This window comes from Canis lupus, chromosome 7 (genome assembly GCF_048164855.1).
Source record: "Canis lupus baileyi chromosome 7, mCanLup2.hap1, whole genome shotgun sequence".
NCBI lineage: Eukaryota > Metazoa > Chordata > Mammalia > Carnivora > Canidae > Canis > Canis lupus.
Genome location: NC_132844.1, coordinates 32,652,413 through 32,670,514, shown reverse-complemented (window position 1 = coordinate 32,670,514; position 18,102 = coordinate 32,652,413). Strand labels below are relative to the sequence as shown.

The following is an 18,102-nucleotide window of genomic DNA, read 5'->3' as shown; positions in this document are numbered from 1 at the left end:
TTTCAGTTACATTTGTTACTTCATTCATTGTTCTCTGTTGTTCTGTTTTTACTTTTTTTCCTCAATTTTCCTGTGGGTCACTTGAATAGGCTTTATTTGATTATGTATTGTTTATGACTGTAACTCCCTATTAAAATTTTTTTAATGATTGCTCAGGTATTTATAATACATACAAAATCAGCAAAATATACTAGTGTCAACACAAAATTAAATTCAAAATGGATTAAAGACCTAAATAGGAGACCCGAAACCATAAAAATCCTAGAAAAGAACATAGGCAGTAATCTCTTTGCCATCGACTATGACAACATTTTTCTAGATATGTCTTCTGAGGCAAGAGACACAAAAGCAAAAATAAACTACTGGGACTACATCAAAATAAAAAGCTTCTGCACAGTGAAGGAAACAATCAATAAAACTAAAGGCAACCTACGGCATGGGAGAAGTTACTTGCAAATGACATCCAATAAACGGTTAGTATCCAAAGTACATAAAGAATTTCTAAAACTCAACACCCACAAAACAAATAATCCAATTAAAAATGGGAAGAAAACATGAGCATACATGTCTCTAAAGAAGACATACGGATGGCCAACAGATACATGAAAAGATGTTCATCATTTACGACCAGGAAAATGCAAATCAAAACTTCAATGAGATATCATCTCACACTTGTCAGAATGGCAATAACGCAAAAAACAATAGGTGGTGAGGATGTAGAGAAAAAGGGACACTCATGCATTGTTGGTGGGAATACAAGCTGGTGCATTTATAGAAAACATTACAAAGGTTCCCCAAAAAGCTAAAAATTAGAAGCACCCTATGATCCAATACTATACACTACACTACTAGGTATTTACCCAATACTATACACTACACTACTAGGTATTTACCCAAAGAATACAAGACCACTAATTCAAAAAGATACATATACCCATATGCTTACAGCAGCATTATTGAGAAATGGTACACACACAGACCATTACTCATCCATACAAAAGAATGAATACTTCCATTTGCAATACATGAATAGAGCTAGAGTATAATGTTAAGCAAAATAAATCAGTCACAGTAAGACCAATACTATATGATTTCATTCGTGTGCAGAATTTCAGAAACAAAATAAATAAATAATGGGGAAAAAATAAGAGAAAGACATAGACAATGTAAGAAACAGACTTTTAATTATAGAGAACTAATGGTTACCAGAAGGGATTAGGAATACACTTGTGATGAGCACAGGGTGATGTATGAAGTGCTGAATCACTATATTATATACTTGAAACTAATACCACACTCTATGTTAATTGTAATTAAAATAAAAATTTAAAAAAGATAGTGTAATATAAAGGGTAAACATAAAGTGAAAATTGTGATTTCATATTTTCCTGTGGAATGAAATCATGTAAATGGCCTTTAAAAAAAAAAAAGATATTCCAAAGACTGAAACCTTGACTCTTAAGGTAACTAAACACTTTGACAGGAACTATAATTACTTGGATATTGAATATATATGTGTATGTGTGTATATATATATGTATGGCATATATATAAGCAGATAATTTTGTATTCTGGACTTTTCCCTAGAAAGGAAGAGATAGATATAAGCCTTAATGTTTAGATTCTAGATGCATAACTATGCAGAGTCATGAAAATAGGTCTCACTCATATTTTTTGTGTGGCTGCTTTACCATTTTTCTTGTGTCCTCAGAGTTTTGATTTTTTGCTATTATTCTAGGTAAAGATTTTTTTCATATATATCCTGGTCAGGAGTCATGCTTTGTCAAATGTTAATCAACCTTAGAAAATCTACAGCTGTTAACTCCTCAAATATTACCCCTCTCCCATTCTGTCTACTCTCTCTCGCTGAAATTCCTGTAAGTTATGTTCTGAATTTTTTTCATCTATCACATCTGCTAATCTTTCTGAAGGTTTAATTTCAATGGTTTTACATTTTATTTTCAGAATTCTATTAAGTTTTTAAAAAAATACCCACCTCATTTCTCCCCCCGACCCTTAAGTAAGGTCTTTTTTTCCTTATGATTCTTATCCCTCTATTTAGCTCTTAAACCAAAATGATAAGTCGAAGTTTAATTGATTTCTTCTTTCTTGGAGGTGCTTTAAATAAGTCATTGGTGTTTTAGATTTGATACAGTTTTTCAGAAATAATCTATTATGTCAAGTTTTGAGGGAGAGAGTGTTAATATTCCATTTGTTGCTTCTGTTGTATAGATGATGAATCACTCCCTCATATACTTTGCGATTTCCTTTATCGTTAACAAACCTGTGGTTAGGGACTGTTTGTTTCTACCTCTGATGAATTCCTACATACAAGGGTAGTGTAAATTTGGGCTTTAAATTCTTGCACAGTGTGGGCTTAGGGAGATTTCTCTCCTGACACTGGAGCACCAGAGAAATATTTTTCCTCATGGAGGGAATGATACTAGTGTTTTCATTGAGGGTGAAGTCTTTCAACAGTCCTGGTGGGATCTCAGTTCCAATTTTCTTCTTCACATGGCTTTTTCTGTCTCTTGCCTATAAACAGTGTTATATTTGTGCCTCTAGAATCAAACATTAAAGCTTTTTTTTTTTTTTGATTGAAGATTTTATTTAGGTAGTCATGAGATGCACCCATTAAAGCTTTTATCTAGCTCTTCTTTTCTGTGGAAAAGTATAGGAATATAAAAATACCTGGAAGTACTAGATAAATTGTAACATTTTCTAAAATACATTGCTTGATTCACAAGAAACAAAGGGAAATCCAGAGGTTCCAAAACCAAAGAGAATTGAAAACCAGAGTACTATATAGTATTAGCTCAATTCTTCTATGAGTTTTCTGGAGCATAGTGCTCAAATTAGCCCAGTTTATCACATTGCTGGACTTAAAAACTTATCTTTTACATTCAAGATTTCACATTTCTTGATTTTTAAATAAAAAAAAAAAGGCACTTTATGATATATATCTATTGACGAAATTGCTCTATTTTCATCATTGCAAATTACAACACATACATAAAAAACAGATAGTGAATTCAGAGGATATCATATCTGGGTCATGATCTCTTATAGTTCATTTTTATTTTCATATGATACCATGGTTATCTAAACTGCACAACCTTTAATAACTGAATAAAGGAATAAAAAAAGTCACTTTAAGCAATATTTAGATTGCTAAGAGTAAATGCAAAAATAAATACTCAAATCCGGTTTACTCAATCTTCCTACCATGAATTCCATAAATATAATAATGCTACTTTGCAATCGTATATACTGCTATAGTTTAAAAACTATTTTACTGTATTCTCATTCCATCCATAACCCTGTAGGGAAGGTTCGGTAGGTATTATTCTTGTTTCCTAAGTAACTGCCATAATAAATTCTTAGAGTTAGTGTGGGGAAGAAAATTATAAAAAAAAATTTTAGATGAAAAAACTAAATGACTTGCTCAAAGTTATACAACTGGTGAAAGGGATAGCTGGAGCTATAACCCAATTCTTTGCGGAGTCTTAGTTTGGGGTTCTTTTTATTTATTTTTTATTTTTAAAGATTTTATTTATTCATTCATCAGAGAGAGAGACAGAGAGAGAGAGGCAGAGACACAAGCAGAGGGAGAAACAGGCTCCATGCTGGGAACCCGACATGGGACTCTATCCCGGGTCTCCAGGATCACATCCTGGGCTGAAGGCAGCACTAAACCGCTGAGCCACCAGGGCTGCTCAATATCAGTTTGGGGTTCTTTTTAAATACCACACTACTTGAGTTAGATGCTCCATATAACTAAATAGAGGCAAACATGTATTTAATAATGAAGAAATAAACAATAATCATTATAACAACTTAAATGGCTAATTATCATGTGTGAGATATATAGCAAACTGACAAGCAAAGAAAATATTTCCAAAAATACATACTGGATATTCAAGGAGATCTACTGGCTGGCGGAAAGGCTCAGAATCTTCACATTGAAATATGAGATTTAACAATTCTTGACACTGTTTCTTCCATGCTTGAATATCATAAGATTGAGCTCGATTACGTAATCTTCTTCTAGGTTGATGGTCCTAAAATGAAATTTTCAAATATATTAATAAAATAACATTTATAGGTAAAATTTTATTTTTAATGCAATCTCATATAATTAGGTAATAAACAGGAATTCAAATCATAGCAAATATCATTTACCTAGTTCTGAAAACCATATTGTGATGAAAACTGATTTGGAAGTTAATACTTGCTCTGTCTTAAAAATACTAAGACTTAAAAAAATGCTTTTAATACTTTTTAACTCATACAAAGTACTTTTGCTAAAACAGTATCTTACCTTTCTTTTTCGGGTAGAAGTTCCTGGCACATCAGCATCTTTCTCTTCTTCCTTTGAGGTAAGAATTTATCAGAGTCATTAAACATTCTAAATTTCATTATGCTCTTTATTAAAGAGTCTATCACAGCTGTTTATATACCAGTTATTACCTTTACACTTTGAAAAACCCATGATGTATATGCTGGAACATTTTACTGACTCAGTAGAAAGTCCCCCACAATGTTTTTAATAACTATAACAAGAAAATTCTGGACCACTTTCTTTAAACTATAGCATTAGCCAAAAACAGTTTTCATAACAGCATTTATCTGAAAACTACTATATGCAAATTTTTATGTATAGAAAAAAAACCAATGTAGTCTGAATGATGAAATAGGAAACATGAAATACCTCAGAGTCAGACAAAACTTTCTTCTTCATTGAATTGTACAGTGGAATTAAGTTGTAACAAGTCTGATCCCTAAATAACAAAGAAATGTCAGTATACAAGATTAGAGTCATGAGATTTTTTTCCCCCTTTAAATGTTACCAAAACCGGATTTTAAGATAAAGCTTGAAGCTGAAGGTTTTCTTCATTGGTTGACTCCCAAAACTTTATATCCACCCATCTGCCCCCTGCCCCCTACTCTAGAAGAAGCTTCCAATTTGGACTATTTCATTGCATGAAACCCAATTCTCACCTCCCAGTCTTTGCTCATGTCACTGGTGTGTGGGGGACACCTTCTTTCATTCCTTAGTATACAAGGGAAAGCTAATATAGGTCTTGTCTTCTAATCCCTTCTTCCTTTCACTTTTAAATGTTTAGTTATTCCCTAAAATTTTGTCTGTTAGTCATTTTCCCTTGTCACTATAGCTTTTACCCTGATAATCTTATATATCTGTAGTTTATCCCTGTAAATGAATTCTAAATTCCTATAATTTGTTGGAGTCTTCTGAGATTCCTACCATCATCTAAAATTTCACCTGTCCAAATCTAATTTTCATTCCCCAGACCCTCTTCCTCTCCTATTTTTAACAGCATTTTTATTCTCATAGTAATGCATGCTTTTCCACTCTTCCTTTCCTTGCCTCATTATAAACCAATTACTGGCCAAATTCTGAGATTCTATCTTCAAAATCTCTTGGCCTCTGCCTCTTTTCCATTTCCATAAATTAAACTCTCATCACCTCTTAGTTGGTTAGCTGTAGCAATCAATCTATTTATGGTTTTGTCTCTTCTCTATCAATTAAGATTAGAAATGCATTCAAGGCCTTCCATGATCTGGCTCAAACTTGTGTTTATAGCATTGTATCCCTATTACTTCTGCTCAGGTACTCTCTACTTCACCTGATTTAAACTGCTTAATTCCCTTAAGAACACTTTAATTTCCTACCTCATGCCACTCCTTATCCCTAGAATGGCTTTCTTTTCATCTAACTTCTCCTAAATATATCAATATCTACCGTGTCCATAACATCCTAACACACTTCTCCTCTGTACCTAAAACCACATTGTCATAAGCCAGAAGTAATTCTCATCTAAACTTTCATATAGACTCTCTTGTTAAACTTGAAGTAACTAGAATATAAGGAAAAAATTATCTATGAAATTATATTAAGAGGGTAAATATGCATTTCTTTCTACCTCAAGTATGTCTCACATCACCTCATTATGTATTCTATTGCTTGAAATTTGATGAAATAACTCCGTTAAGAAAACAGAATAATCAAAATTTCAAGATCTACCTAACATCTGAAAATTACTGTCAGCTAAAAATGTATAAACAAATTTAAGAAATGCCAGGGATTTATTTTTAGATATATATAATATAAATGCTTTAAATATTAACTTATTCTTATAAGGTATTTCAAAATAACATTTGAAAGAAATACAATTTTATAGACTAGTTATTTCACTAAAGCATGTATTTATGTATCATGGGATACTATTAATGCCTATCTTTTTGGAAAAAGAAACATATATACATATAATACAAAATTATACACTATAAACTTTATAGTTAAAATATTATAAGCCACTATAACTAAGTTATATGAACAATCTATCTTCCAAGGATAACTAATTCTTAATTACCAATTTTATGAGGGAGAAGCAGCTCAAGTATAGTAGAAATAGCCCCCCCAAACCATTTGGAAGGTTTCTTTGGAGAATCAGGGGGAGGGTAGGAAATAATATTCACTGTACTCCTTTTCTTTGGTATTTTCTTATATTGAAACTACCTATATTCCTTAACAAAAAAACCCTCTAATACTACAAAAAGGGGCCCTATGATTATTCTGAGTAATGAGAATGAAGCTGGAGGTGTTTTTTAAAAAGCTTCAATAATCCCTTCATGTGAAAATGAAAGCTGATAGCAGCTGAGTATTTAAATTTAAATTATAAAATATATTCTTTCCTCTTTACCGGAAAAAATTAACCAATATATATAACCTTAATATGAACTCAAGAGTAGCATTTTATATAAAACAGGAGTCATTCCTCTGGTTTTCGTTTAGAAAGTTCAATTCATTCTATGGCTATATAAAATTCCTAAGATGAAAAATAAAAGTGCTGCTCCCTTAAATAGCTGTAGTATATTGTCAGGGGCAATATAATGTTAAGATGAAAAATTCTTAGATGGAAGACACTCACTCACTGCAAAAATTAAACATGTAAACCTCCAAAACAGCTTCCTTAACTGTTAATTCGATAGTGGTATCTCCTACCTGTATGATTATTATTCGGCTTAGAAGAATTGTTTTAGGTAAAACATAACAGGTAAAACCCTTAATATTATTGTCCAAAGTTGGATTTAAAGAAGGATCCATTTTTAAAATATTAACTGCAGAATACAAGTGTAACACAACTTTTGTGATTTCCTAATTAATATTAACCAATGAACTAAATTATATGCTTTCTATATTGAATGGAACTAGTTTACAGCACAGCATGTGACATTACATATATAAATAATTGCATTTTACATCTTAAAATAATGAGATACAGTATTACAATAATTAAAATACAATAAAATACAATACAATAAATAAGTATGGAAAAAACTCACTTTATAAAATGTAGAAGAAGATCAGTCACAAACTTAGCAGATTTCACAATAGGGCTTCCAGGCTCATTAAACGTCCGTGTATTATGCTCTATGTATCGAACTTCCCACATTAGGGAAGAAACCCGCCTTAAACAAACAAAACATTTAGTCTTAACCTCATTATATTTAGAAATATTTGTGCACAATTTAAAACCAGGCATTCTTTCGACTGTAGTCTTATCCAATCACAAAACTCACAACTTAAAATTTAAGAAAATATAGAACCTCATTTGTGTTAGAAGAAATAGAAGAGTAGCAACATTGTGTATTTGCATAGAAAATGACAAACTAGATTAGACACACTAGATTATTAACAGTGCCATCTTTATGAAAGTAAAGACAAACTTCTGGAGTGACTTCTAGAGTATCATTCACTATGTGGTCCCACTTTAAATAACAAGGAAGAAAATACTCAGAAAATATTACTGATATTGATGTGTAAAAAGAAATACAACAATTGTAATTTAAAAAATATATACAATTATGGATATGGAAGTATACAGAAAGTTCTATGATTTCAAATAGCATCACAAGTTTTATTTATTCTAATAATAGAATCAACAAGCATCGTCAGGGCACTCCATAGAAAACTGTGTAAAATAAGGTTTTAGATTAAAGTCAAGCAGGGTAAATTGATAGTAGCAGTATAACAAGAGACTGAACCCAAAGTATCAGAGAGGAAAATCACAAACGGCAAGAAATCTGAAGCCAATGAGTAAAGGAAAAACAAAAAAGCTTCAAATAGTGAAAAAGCATATGAAGACCTCGTTTCATTAAATAAGAACATAATTTGAGTCTTTATTATCAACTTCAAAAATAAGCAGTTTCTAATTTATGTAAGGATTGTGTTCTCAGGTTTTTTCTTAAATTGGCTACTAAGCTAAGCAAATCCAAAAAAGCCTGTTTAAGCTGTAAAGTACCCTGAAATATCATACATCTTAACAGTTAACCATGCTGAACAGTTATTTCTATGAGAAAGTACATTTACAACAATAGTGGGAGATGTCAGAAGCTTATCTTGGTAGCTGCAGTCCAACAATTACTGTGTATTAACAACTTTCTCATTACTTTCCCCTACCTTGTTGCATCTCTGAGGCACTAAGTCCAATTCCTATGGCTTAGCAATTTAGGGGTCTGGGGAAAAGGAAGGATGCAGCTAATTTTCCATTTTCTTTTAAATTTCTAACGTGGTTCTATTGAAATAAATGTAAAGAAGTATACTATGAAGGTAAGATGGCTGGGAGGCACAGAACATAGTGATTTTCTCATCTCTATGCTTTTGACAAATATCAATAAAGCAAGAGCAGAAACACCTAACCAAGATCAAAAAAATCTTTAGAACCTGAAATATAACATTTTAGTTTCCTTTATTCCAGTGGCTCTTGGTGATTCTGGGTGAGTAATTTTACCTCGTATTTGGCGACGTTTAAAGACATCTGTCTTTTTTACAATAGGAGCTGCTATTGGCACCTCATGGCTAGAGGCAAGGACAGCCCCTCACAATGAAGAGTTTTCCAGCCTCAAATATCAGTAATGCTTTTGTTGAGAACCACTGCTTCAGTAAGTTACGGAATAATAAATGGTGTTTTCCGTGCGAGATACACAAAGTATCAGATTAGAATTATAACTTAAGTAATTAAAACACCAAAGGCACTCTTTATATTAAAAAATACAAAATATGAATAAAAATTTCCCTAAGTTAAAATGAATGATATAATGTAAAGAACTGCATTAATACAAAACTAGCTACAAAAATAAATTTTTTAATGCATTTAAATTAAAATGTTGTGAGGTGCCTACGTGGCTCAGTTGGTTAAGTGTCCAACTTCTAGGTTTCAGCTTAGGTCATGATCTCAGGGTTGTGAGACAGAGCCCTGGAGTTGGGCTCCCCACTAGGTTTGGAATCTGCCTCAGATTCTCTCTATCCCTCTCTACCACTTGCACCTTTGCTGTCTAATAAATAGATAAATACATAAATAAGTGTTAGTCTTCTAAGCAAAAGTCATAAAACCTGGGAAGTATGATTTCATTACATGAAAAGTACAGACTTAAATTCACTTTTCTGTAAAGACATTCCAGGCAATAAAACTACAATGCCTGCCCAAGATTAGAACTGAATGTTTACTAAAATTGTTAACTAGAAGAAGATGCAAATTAATTAAAATTAGGTCTTTTCTAACTCTGTATTTCAAGCTAAACAACTATGAAAAATATCCTGAATTTTTCTAATTTCAAGTACTTATAAGTTAAATATAAGCAAAATAAGGAAAAATATACAACTTTTTAATATTATTCTATGAAAAAAATTCATGAACAAATATTTCAATGTGATGTGTAGGAGAAAATGAGATACTCTGGCTTGCCTTATAAATTACATATAAAGACAGTGAGCACCAACTTGTATTAGTAACAAGAAAAAACTCTGAATAGTGTTTCAAGCCTACAGGCCAGCAGCATCAGCATCCAGGGAACTTGTTAGTTCCCTCAAATCCTACAAAAATTACTGTACCAGAGAATGTATTAAAAAAAAGAAATCCTCAGGTGATTTATACACACATTAAAGTTCAAGAAATGTTCAAGGATCATTTATTTCTCTTTTGGTAGTGGCTATAGCAAATGGGTTCTAACCTGTAAAACCTGTTTTCCAGCCTTTGTTTAATTGTACTTAAATCCGTAGGATATGCCACTACAGTGCAATACATGGGATAGGCTTGTAGATCCACAGGGGCCACAAATGCTGATGCAATATCTAGAATAAAAAAATAGTTTATGTTTATTTTTTGTTTAAAATACTTCAGATAATTCTGCTTAAGACCAATTCTGATCCACATAACCATTAGATTGCCATGGTCTTTTCACAGAAAATACAATTTAGCTAGTTTACTGCTTCCAATGTGTACATTTACACCGCAAAATTCTTGGGATGTTTGTTATTCAGATTCCTTAGAAGAAGAGAAATGACAGATAATATATAAATCTGACCTACTAAGTAACATACATTTCTACACTTAAAACCTGGCCATTCCTGAATCTAGGTTTTTGACATTCTGTCAGCAACACTATAACACATTCCATTCAAATGTAACCTGTCTTTCTCAAAAGTTACAATCTTATTTTACTTAACAGCTTAATTCTTTGAAGTATCAGGCAAGTACTCAGAAGAAGAAAAAGATCCAGAAGTCTTTGACTCAATGTCACTGACCAAATGGCACACAGTAAAATGGTAAAAATCTAAAACCTGGCAAAGATCACTCTCCATTTTTTGCTCATTCACAAACAGTATTTAAGATTCTATTTATGATACTATTTAAAGTGTTGCCATGTCAAAGACTTCAGATGAAATATCATCCAATATGTGTCTCCAGTGTCTTTACCACTTCTTATTCATGATAATTTTTCCCTCTTTGACGATTGATTCCTTACTGTAGAGGGTTGCTAAAAACCACCACACTAGACAGTTGTTTTGGAAGCCCATGATTCAGACAGCCAAAAGTTTTGTGGTCATTGTTTTTTTTCTTTCTTTTTTTTTTTTTTAAATGAGACAAAGCTGTTCAGTATTCTCTTCCCTCCCAAGTATTCCCTTGTATAAACATTCATAAAGTTAAGAGGAGAACTGATACAGCTATCCATATAATTGTAATTCAGCTTTTAACCCTCCCCTCCCAATTCACATCATGTCAGCTTATATATATGTTGAGGGATTTCAAAATAGGTTCCGGAGGATCCAGATTTTTCACAGGTACCCCTGGCATTTCTGGGAGCCCTCACTCTAAAATTCAACTAGAGCAACCCCATCTTTAACTGTTCTAGATACCCAAGTCCTAAGTAAGATCTCATTTAAAAAAAAAAAAAATTCCACTTAAAAATGTTTGAAAACTATGGACATGATATTATGGAAATTTTTTTTTTATTTGAATAACATTTCTCCTTTAGTTTGCTTTCTGCCAGCTTCTTCTGTATTCCTGTGTTATTATTTACCTAGTGTCATCAACTGATTTATTCCTGCAACAATTCTTTCACATTCTTCATCCCTGGGATTGGAACCCCATTCTCCATCAAGAGGTTTATAGATCAATGATCTGCATTCAACATCAGTTAAAGGAACACTAGTACCCAGTTCTTCAGGAAATACAGCTGAAATACACAGAAAAGCAGATTTAGTGAATATACGCGATTTTTGCTAATATTTAGGTTATCTCTAGAAAGTATAGTTGATGTTGTCAGAAAAACTAAAGTGTGATTTTGTAAAGATTTGGTTAAGTATGTTCTGTATTTTCATTAAAGAAAAGTATGTTTCAAGGGTCAGTAACATTTTCTAAAACACTAATTTTATTAATAATTCTCTAGATGAGCATATAATTACTTCTACAAAATTATACCTGACAACGTGCTCTACTATCAGTTTCAGATATGGGACAAAGTATTTCTATAAATGATGCAAATTAAAAGTTTTCTAAATCATTTCATAATATAATCTCCATATTTATTTTAATAAAACATACACAAGGTGAAACTGAACTAAAGTGGTGTTTTTCACAAATACTTTGATCAAAGCCTTATTTTGAACAAAGAGAATTATGAACACTAACAGATGATTCATATGCTTGTTGCTTTTAAATTATGATGGTATGCTTTCTGCATAAACTAGGGGGTGGTGGTGACATAAAACCTACAAATCTGCCAACCAACTTTTCCTCTGAACTAGACTTCATAAGAAATATTGGAAAAATATGCTCCTATTTGTATACAAAATTCCTCACACAATGTAATAAAACCCCACTGATGCACACATGTATGTATCCAGACAGAACAAAAACAACAAAAATCACCCCCTTCACAAATGTATATATTTAGGTAGGAAACAAACAGTATATTAATGTCACTAATTCATTTCAAGAAATACCCCATGCATTACAACACTGACTAGCTTCATTTCTCTCATATATAGTAGTCCCATGTGACTACAACCTCAAACTTACAAAAAGAGAAAAATCAAAAGATAATCCATGTAGCATCATTACAAGTTATTTAAAGACTTTATTTATTCATGAGAGGCACAGGCACAGGCAGAGGGAGAAGCAGGCTCCATGCAGGGAGCCTGACGTGGGACTAGATCCCAGGTCTTCAGGATCACACCCTGAAGGCGGCACTAAACCGCTGAGCCACCCAGGCTGCCCTCATTACAAGTTATTTAAGATATTTTATAGTTTCAAACAGTTCTAATTTAGCAGTGAGATGAAAAATATGTTATTGGTATTAAATTTTCAAAGTGGTAACTTCTAGAAAGAACTAATCTTAGATAATATCAGCATGTCTTTTTTCTCATTTCTAAGGTTTACCTGATTCGGTTTAACTCTTCCAAGTTATCTTTTGACTTTTTAGAATATAAAAACTAGTGAGCAACTCCATTATTAATGATTATTTCTATTATGTCACAAGATCTATTTCCTTTTTGTTTATTAAAGGCTATATTCTTACCTGACAGGAAAAGGGATATATTATAGAAAACCAAAAAACAAAAAATAATGTAAAAAATAATTTGTTGAAGTCCTTATATTCCCATCCTTCATAAATAATCATTATTAATATTCTGGAATATATATCCTTTTATTTCTTCATGAATATGCCAATGTGCATGCTGTATTTTTTTTATAAAATAGAAACAAAAATGGGCACTGGATAAGAAGGAAAATGCAATCTGCAGTTTTCAGCCACACTGGCCTTTTCTCAGTTCCATGAAGATGTCTACTTACTGCCTAAGGCTAACTCCTAAGTCCTAAGCAATATATCAGGCCATATGCAAGAAGACAGTTATTATTATTAGTAAACTATCCACTCACGGAGACTATTACATGTGTCAGGCTCTAAAATAAGCACTATAAGCACATGATGCCATTTAATTCTCACAGAAGCCCTGTAAAGTATTAGCTGACAGAATTTCAAAGATTGAAGTCCTAAAAATCTGAAGCTTTGAGTGATTTAAGGAACTTGCCAAGATGACATAGGTAGAAGATGGCAGTGATAGGGTATGAACCTATGTAACACTCAAAAGCCTCAACTCTTTAATATTATGCTTTACTCTTAAAGTGTTCTGAAGTTACAAAAAAATCTGCTTCCAAGTGTTGTTCAACTTCTAGGAGCAAACAACTATTAGCAAAACATTTTCATATATTGCTATAGTTAACTAATTTTGATCTTTCCTGATAGACTATAAATTCCAAGTGGGACAAAGATTATGTTTATCTTGTTTATTACTGCTATGCTCCTACCTACAATCCAGTCCGTAACAGGTATGCAATATGTAACACTGAATATTTTCTATAGGATATTCATAACCCTATGCAGTAGCAAGTCAGCAAATCACATTCTTTATTTAAGAAATTAATTTTGTAACACAAAAAGCCTAATATACACTTACCATTGTTAGGAATAAGCTCCATATCCCAAGGACTCATCTTTTCTGTATCTCCATTGTCCCAGCTTAAAGGAAGAAAAATCCCTATGTTAAAAAAATCTAAATATTGTGTTTTAAGTTTATAAAATCACATTTTAAAAATAAGTGCAAGTGTTTAAAAGAAGTATCTGTCACATTATTAACAGATAAGGAAAACATTAAAAGTAATTCAAGCTGGGGGTGTCTGGGTGGTTCAGTCAGTTAAGAGTCCAACTCTTCATTTCAGCTCAGGTCATGATCTCAGAGTCTTGAGATTGAGCACCATTTTGGGCTCCTCACTGGGCCTGGAATCTGCTTAAGATTCTCTCTCTCTCTTTCTCCCCCATCCCTCCTCTTTCCTCCCTTAAAAAAAAAGGCAACTCAAGCTGAACTAAAATACAACAAACACTCCCTTACCAAACGTTATAGCACTGAAACAAACTATCAGGGTACTCAGGCTGAAGAGGTTCCTGGCTTTCAATTGTTCCAAACCACCAAGCATCATCTATGACTGATCTGAAACGGTCACCTAGACAAGAATAAAAGCCATCTCATTACTCTGAAATGTACTGCTACTGCTGTTACTCCTTTCTTCCAAAACATACCTTTAAGATACTTAAATTACCTGTATAATTTCAAAAATCACATAAAAGTGACCTACACACTCTAAAATAAATAAATAAAATCAGCAACATTGAGGGAAAAAGTTATTTAATAAACACACCAGTGTGACTTACCAGTTTCCAGTACCATTTCGTACATTTGATTAGGGTCAGGAGAAATTCACTCTTATGTTAAGCATTTTTACCAATCTGGAATTTTAAGTTCATCATTAGGATTATGCCCAAAGTCTTCATTCAAAAAAGAAATAGTTTAGATAATTTCTGCCCAACAAGTATTTATAGTCTGTCTTTAATTTCTTGCTTTCTTTAGGCAAGTCACTCCAACAATCAAGACTCTAGCCTAGAAACAATAAAAACAAAACACCCAACCTGCCTTCCTTCATGTCAATCATCTTGAAGGTGTAATATTTATACATTCACTTTCTCTTTTCTGTAAAAACAAGTAAAAAGGAAAAAACTAATCTTTGTAAAATAGACAACACTCCTGTTCCTTTCCTTACACAATTACATTCAGCTATTATCATGTCACTAAAACTGCTTTCCCTAAAGACCCTAATTAACTAACCATCTTCTCAGCTTCCCTCGTGTCATATGAATACTGTGTATCACTCTCTTCCTTTCTGCCACTTTTTCCTCTTCCTTAGCTTTCAGAGTAGAGAGTGATTTTTCTCCTGGTAAGCATAGTTAGAGTCTGGAAGACCTAAGTTCAAATAACTCATCTGTGTGACTTTGAACAAATCAGTTATTTTAGAACTCATCTGAGTTTCATTTTCAAACCATAAAGAGAAAAGTATTTGTTTATATTCTAATTTTTTACCAAAAAAGATGTAAAAGTTTAGAGGGATATATAGCATAAAATGAATTTAAAAATTAAAAAAAAAATTTAATGACAAAAAGGTACGTTGGAGTCAGGAATAAGATAATAGAACCCAACTGCATGTTGTTGAGTTCTATTTAACTCTGAATGATATGCATTAGGCCCCAAATTTAGATTCGAGCATTCTAACAGCCAATGTTAAGAAGGAAACATGATCTATTACCAGGTAGTCTCTAACCGCTCTTCAGATACATATTAGTGACACTGAGCTTAGTGAGAAGCTACCATAAAATTAATAAACAGCATTCTTGAAACTACCACAACTTTAAACATAATGATGAGTTTCAAAGAGCTATTTTTTATGATCCTATATACACTAATGACATTATGCTAAAGAAGAAGAACTGGGTAATGTATGCCTAACCACAAATAAACAATACTATAGAAAGATTAACAATGAAATCCAGCAGGGAACAGAGTACACCATCCAGAGTAAGCTTTAAACATTTCTAAACATTTTAAATGGCTATCAGTAGGTAGATGTAGATTTCCTCAGAAATAAAAGACTAAGTACTATTAACTTGAGAAGAAATTATTAATCTATAAATTTAGGGAGAAAAAAGCAGCTATGATACAGATGAGAAAATTCCAACATACATCCATTTGAAATATCTCTTCAATATGTCTAATGCTTGCCATATTTCTTTACTTAGCTCATTTCTGGAATATTCTTGGACTCTGACTATTAATATTTATTCTGCAATTTATGTCAGCAGATGTCCTTAAAAAATAAAATTTTCAGTAACAAATGCAAATAATTTAAAAAGTGTACCAAAGGCTTATAATCAAAACCAAGAAAAACATCTTTAACTTGTGTAACTACTTCTTGAATTTACTTAGATTTCTGAATAATAATTAGTCAGATATTTCTTCACTCACCAATTTCAGACATTAAATATCGATCTCTCCATATAATTTTATGTAATTATATGTATTTTTAAAATCTGTATGGTTTTTATCATGACTATTTATTGTTTGCTACGGAGCCAAACAGTACACAGTTGCTTTCTTCTATAATTTTGTATGATTGCTTCATTTTTTGTGTGTGGTTTGTTTTCTTTGAATGTACAATTAAGTCTAACAGCTTAAACTATAAAACATTCTTCAATATACTCTCCAATGAAGTCAAACATTAGATAATTCATCAGTTCCATTTTCTTTCTTTCCTGAAGACTTTGCTCTTCTGAACTGGTCATCTAGACTTGCTATGCAGATGCTATCCTGAGACTTCTATTGACTATTATTCAGAATTCATTTTGGCTCTTTCCTGTTCTGGATTTCCTGTTTCCTAGAGGGATCCATGTCTTTCCCTTCCATGGTTTGTTCCCTTATTTGACAGAAACATCTTTCAAAGCTTCCAGAAATATGGTGTAATGGAATTTATATGGAATGTAAATTCTTTTTGGTAACTCCCATGTCTCTAACTTTGATAACTTGCATTTCTCTAAATTTTCTTTTCAGAGCACACACGTAAATTTCTAAGTTTACCAAGACCAAACAAGACAAATCACCATGCCAATGCCTTCCAATGGCATTGCAGGAGAGATGGACTGGCATATCAACTGATGTGCTTTTTCAAACCAAATATGCCATATATGTACCACATCCCACTCCAAGATGACAAAGAGTGGCCCTGTTTGAAAATTTAAAAAAAAAAAAATACTCTAATGAATTGCACATCCATGTGAACATAAATTAATGCATCCTAAATGCTTGGAAATTTTAATATTTTTAAAGTTTCTTTGAGTCTTGATTACAAGTTTAAAGACTGTAACAGATTAGGTCAGTAAGAGAAAAATGCCAGTTTAGCTTTGGTACCAGTCCAAATTATTAAACATTTTGAATTGGAAGATATCTTTTGCTTCAAGTTTGAATTGTTATATTTTTAAATGAAAATTTAATTCAACACATGAAACAGCTAAAGAAATAGGTATAAACAATCTTTTAGGATTTGAAATGCAGGGCATCAGCATTCCTAATCCTGGTGTTGTTCAAGAGTCAGCTGTATTTTAAATACCTGTATTTAACAGACACTGTATCTTCTTACTTTGCTAATAACATTCCCACAAATGGCAAGAAGATTTCTCTGATTATCTTTTTTCCAAATCACTAAAAATAATAAATCACTTATAATTAATTACAATTATAATTATTAATTTATTAGATTAAGAAAAATAACAAACACGTATGCCTTCTAAATAAATGACCTACCTATGTTCCACCGCCTGTATTTTGCATCATCAAATTGTTGTCTCAAAACGAGGAAATCTATAACATCAGGCATATCGTGGTATCTAATTACAAATAGAAACAAACTGATTAGGTCACATACCTAAAAATATCTAAAAGAAGTTCAAATTTATCTGAATCTTGAAAAACAATCTATAATAAGAAACCACCGCCTCTTTTAATAGTCCTTACTTCATGGTAAATGATCCGCCAGTCAGTTTACCAGTATCAGGATCTAGAAAAGCAAGTTTAAGGCAGCAAAGGGTAGGCAATCCCACTTCATACTTTATGCCAACTATTTTCATCAATTCTTGTTCCTGAGAAAGATACAGAAAATATGAAACCATCTTCACAAAACAAACTGATAAACATAATAACATTTTTTCATTTCAATGATCTAGATAGTGATTACTCTGTGCATGCAAAAATTTACTGACCTATATACTGAAGAATTTATACCTTTATAGTTAACAAATCTTATCTATAGGTAATATGTAATATCTATATATATTATAACTTTAAAAAAAAAAAGA

At 32.2% G+C, this 18,102-nt stretch overlaps 1 protein-coding gene and 1 long non-coding RNA gene across 6 annotated transcripts in view; one reads left to right on the top strand and one right to left on the bottom strand.

Annotated features, from left to right (window-relative positions):
• Positions 1-11,884, top strand: part of LOC140636741 (uncharacterized) — a 41,961-nt gene extending 30,077 nt beyond the window's left edge. Inside the window, exons 3-4 of the long non-coding RNA XR_012033959.1 lie at positions 8,862-8,967; positions 11,356-11,884. This is a non-coding gene — a long non-coding RNA (uncharacterized lncRNA). The remainder of the gene's footprint in view (positions 1-8,861; positions 8,968-11,355) is intronic.
• PHIP (PHIP subunit of CUL4-Ring ligase complex) overlaps positions 1-18,102 on the bottom strand; it is a 131,716-nt gene that overhangs the window by 15,281 nt on the left and 98,333 nt on the right. For all 5 annotated transcript variants that reach the window (XM_072832280.1, XM_072832277.1, XM_072832275.1 and 2 more), the window contains 10 exons: positions 17,762-17,886; positions 17,552-17,634; positions 14,258-14,369; positions 13,826-13,887; positions 11,386-11,541; positions 10,036-10,156; positions 7,369-7,494; positions 4,712-4,781; positions 4,322-4,372; positions 3,912-4,061 (listed from right to left, as the gene is read on the bottom strand). In XM_072832280.1, coding sequence (XP_072688381.1) covers positions 3,912-4,061; positions 4,322-4,372; positions 4,712-4,781; positions 7,369-7,494; positions 10,036-10,156; positions 11,386-11,541; positions 13,826-13,887; positions 14,258-14,369; positions 17,552-17,634; positions 17,762-17,886 — 1,056 coding nt within the window. The remainder of the gene's footprint in view (positions 1-3,911; positions 4,062-4,321; positions 4,373-4,711; positions 4,782-7,368; positions 7,495-10,035; positions 10,157-11,385; positions 11,542-13,825; positions 13,888-14,257; positions 14,370-17,551; positions 17,635-17,761; positions 17,887-18,102) is intronic.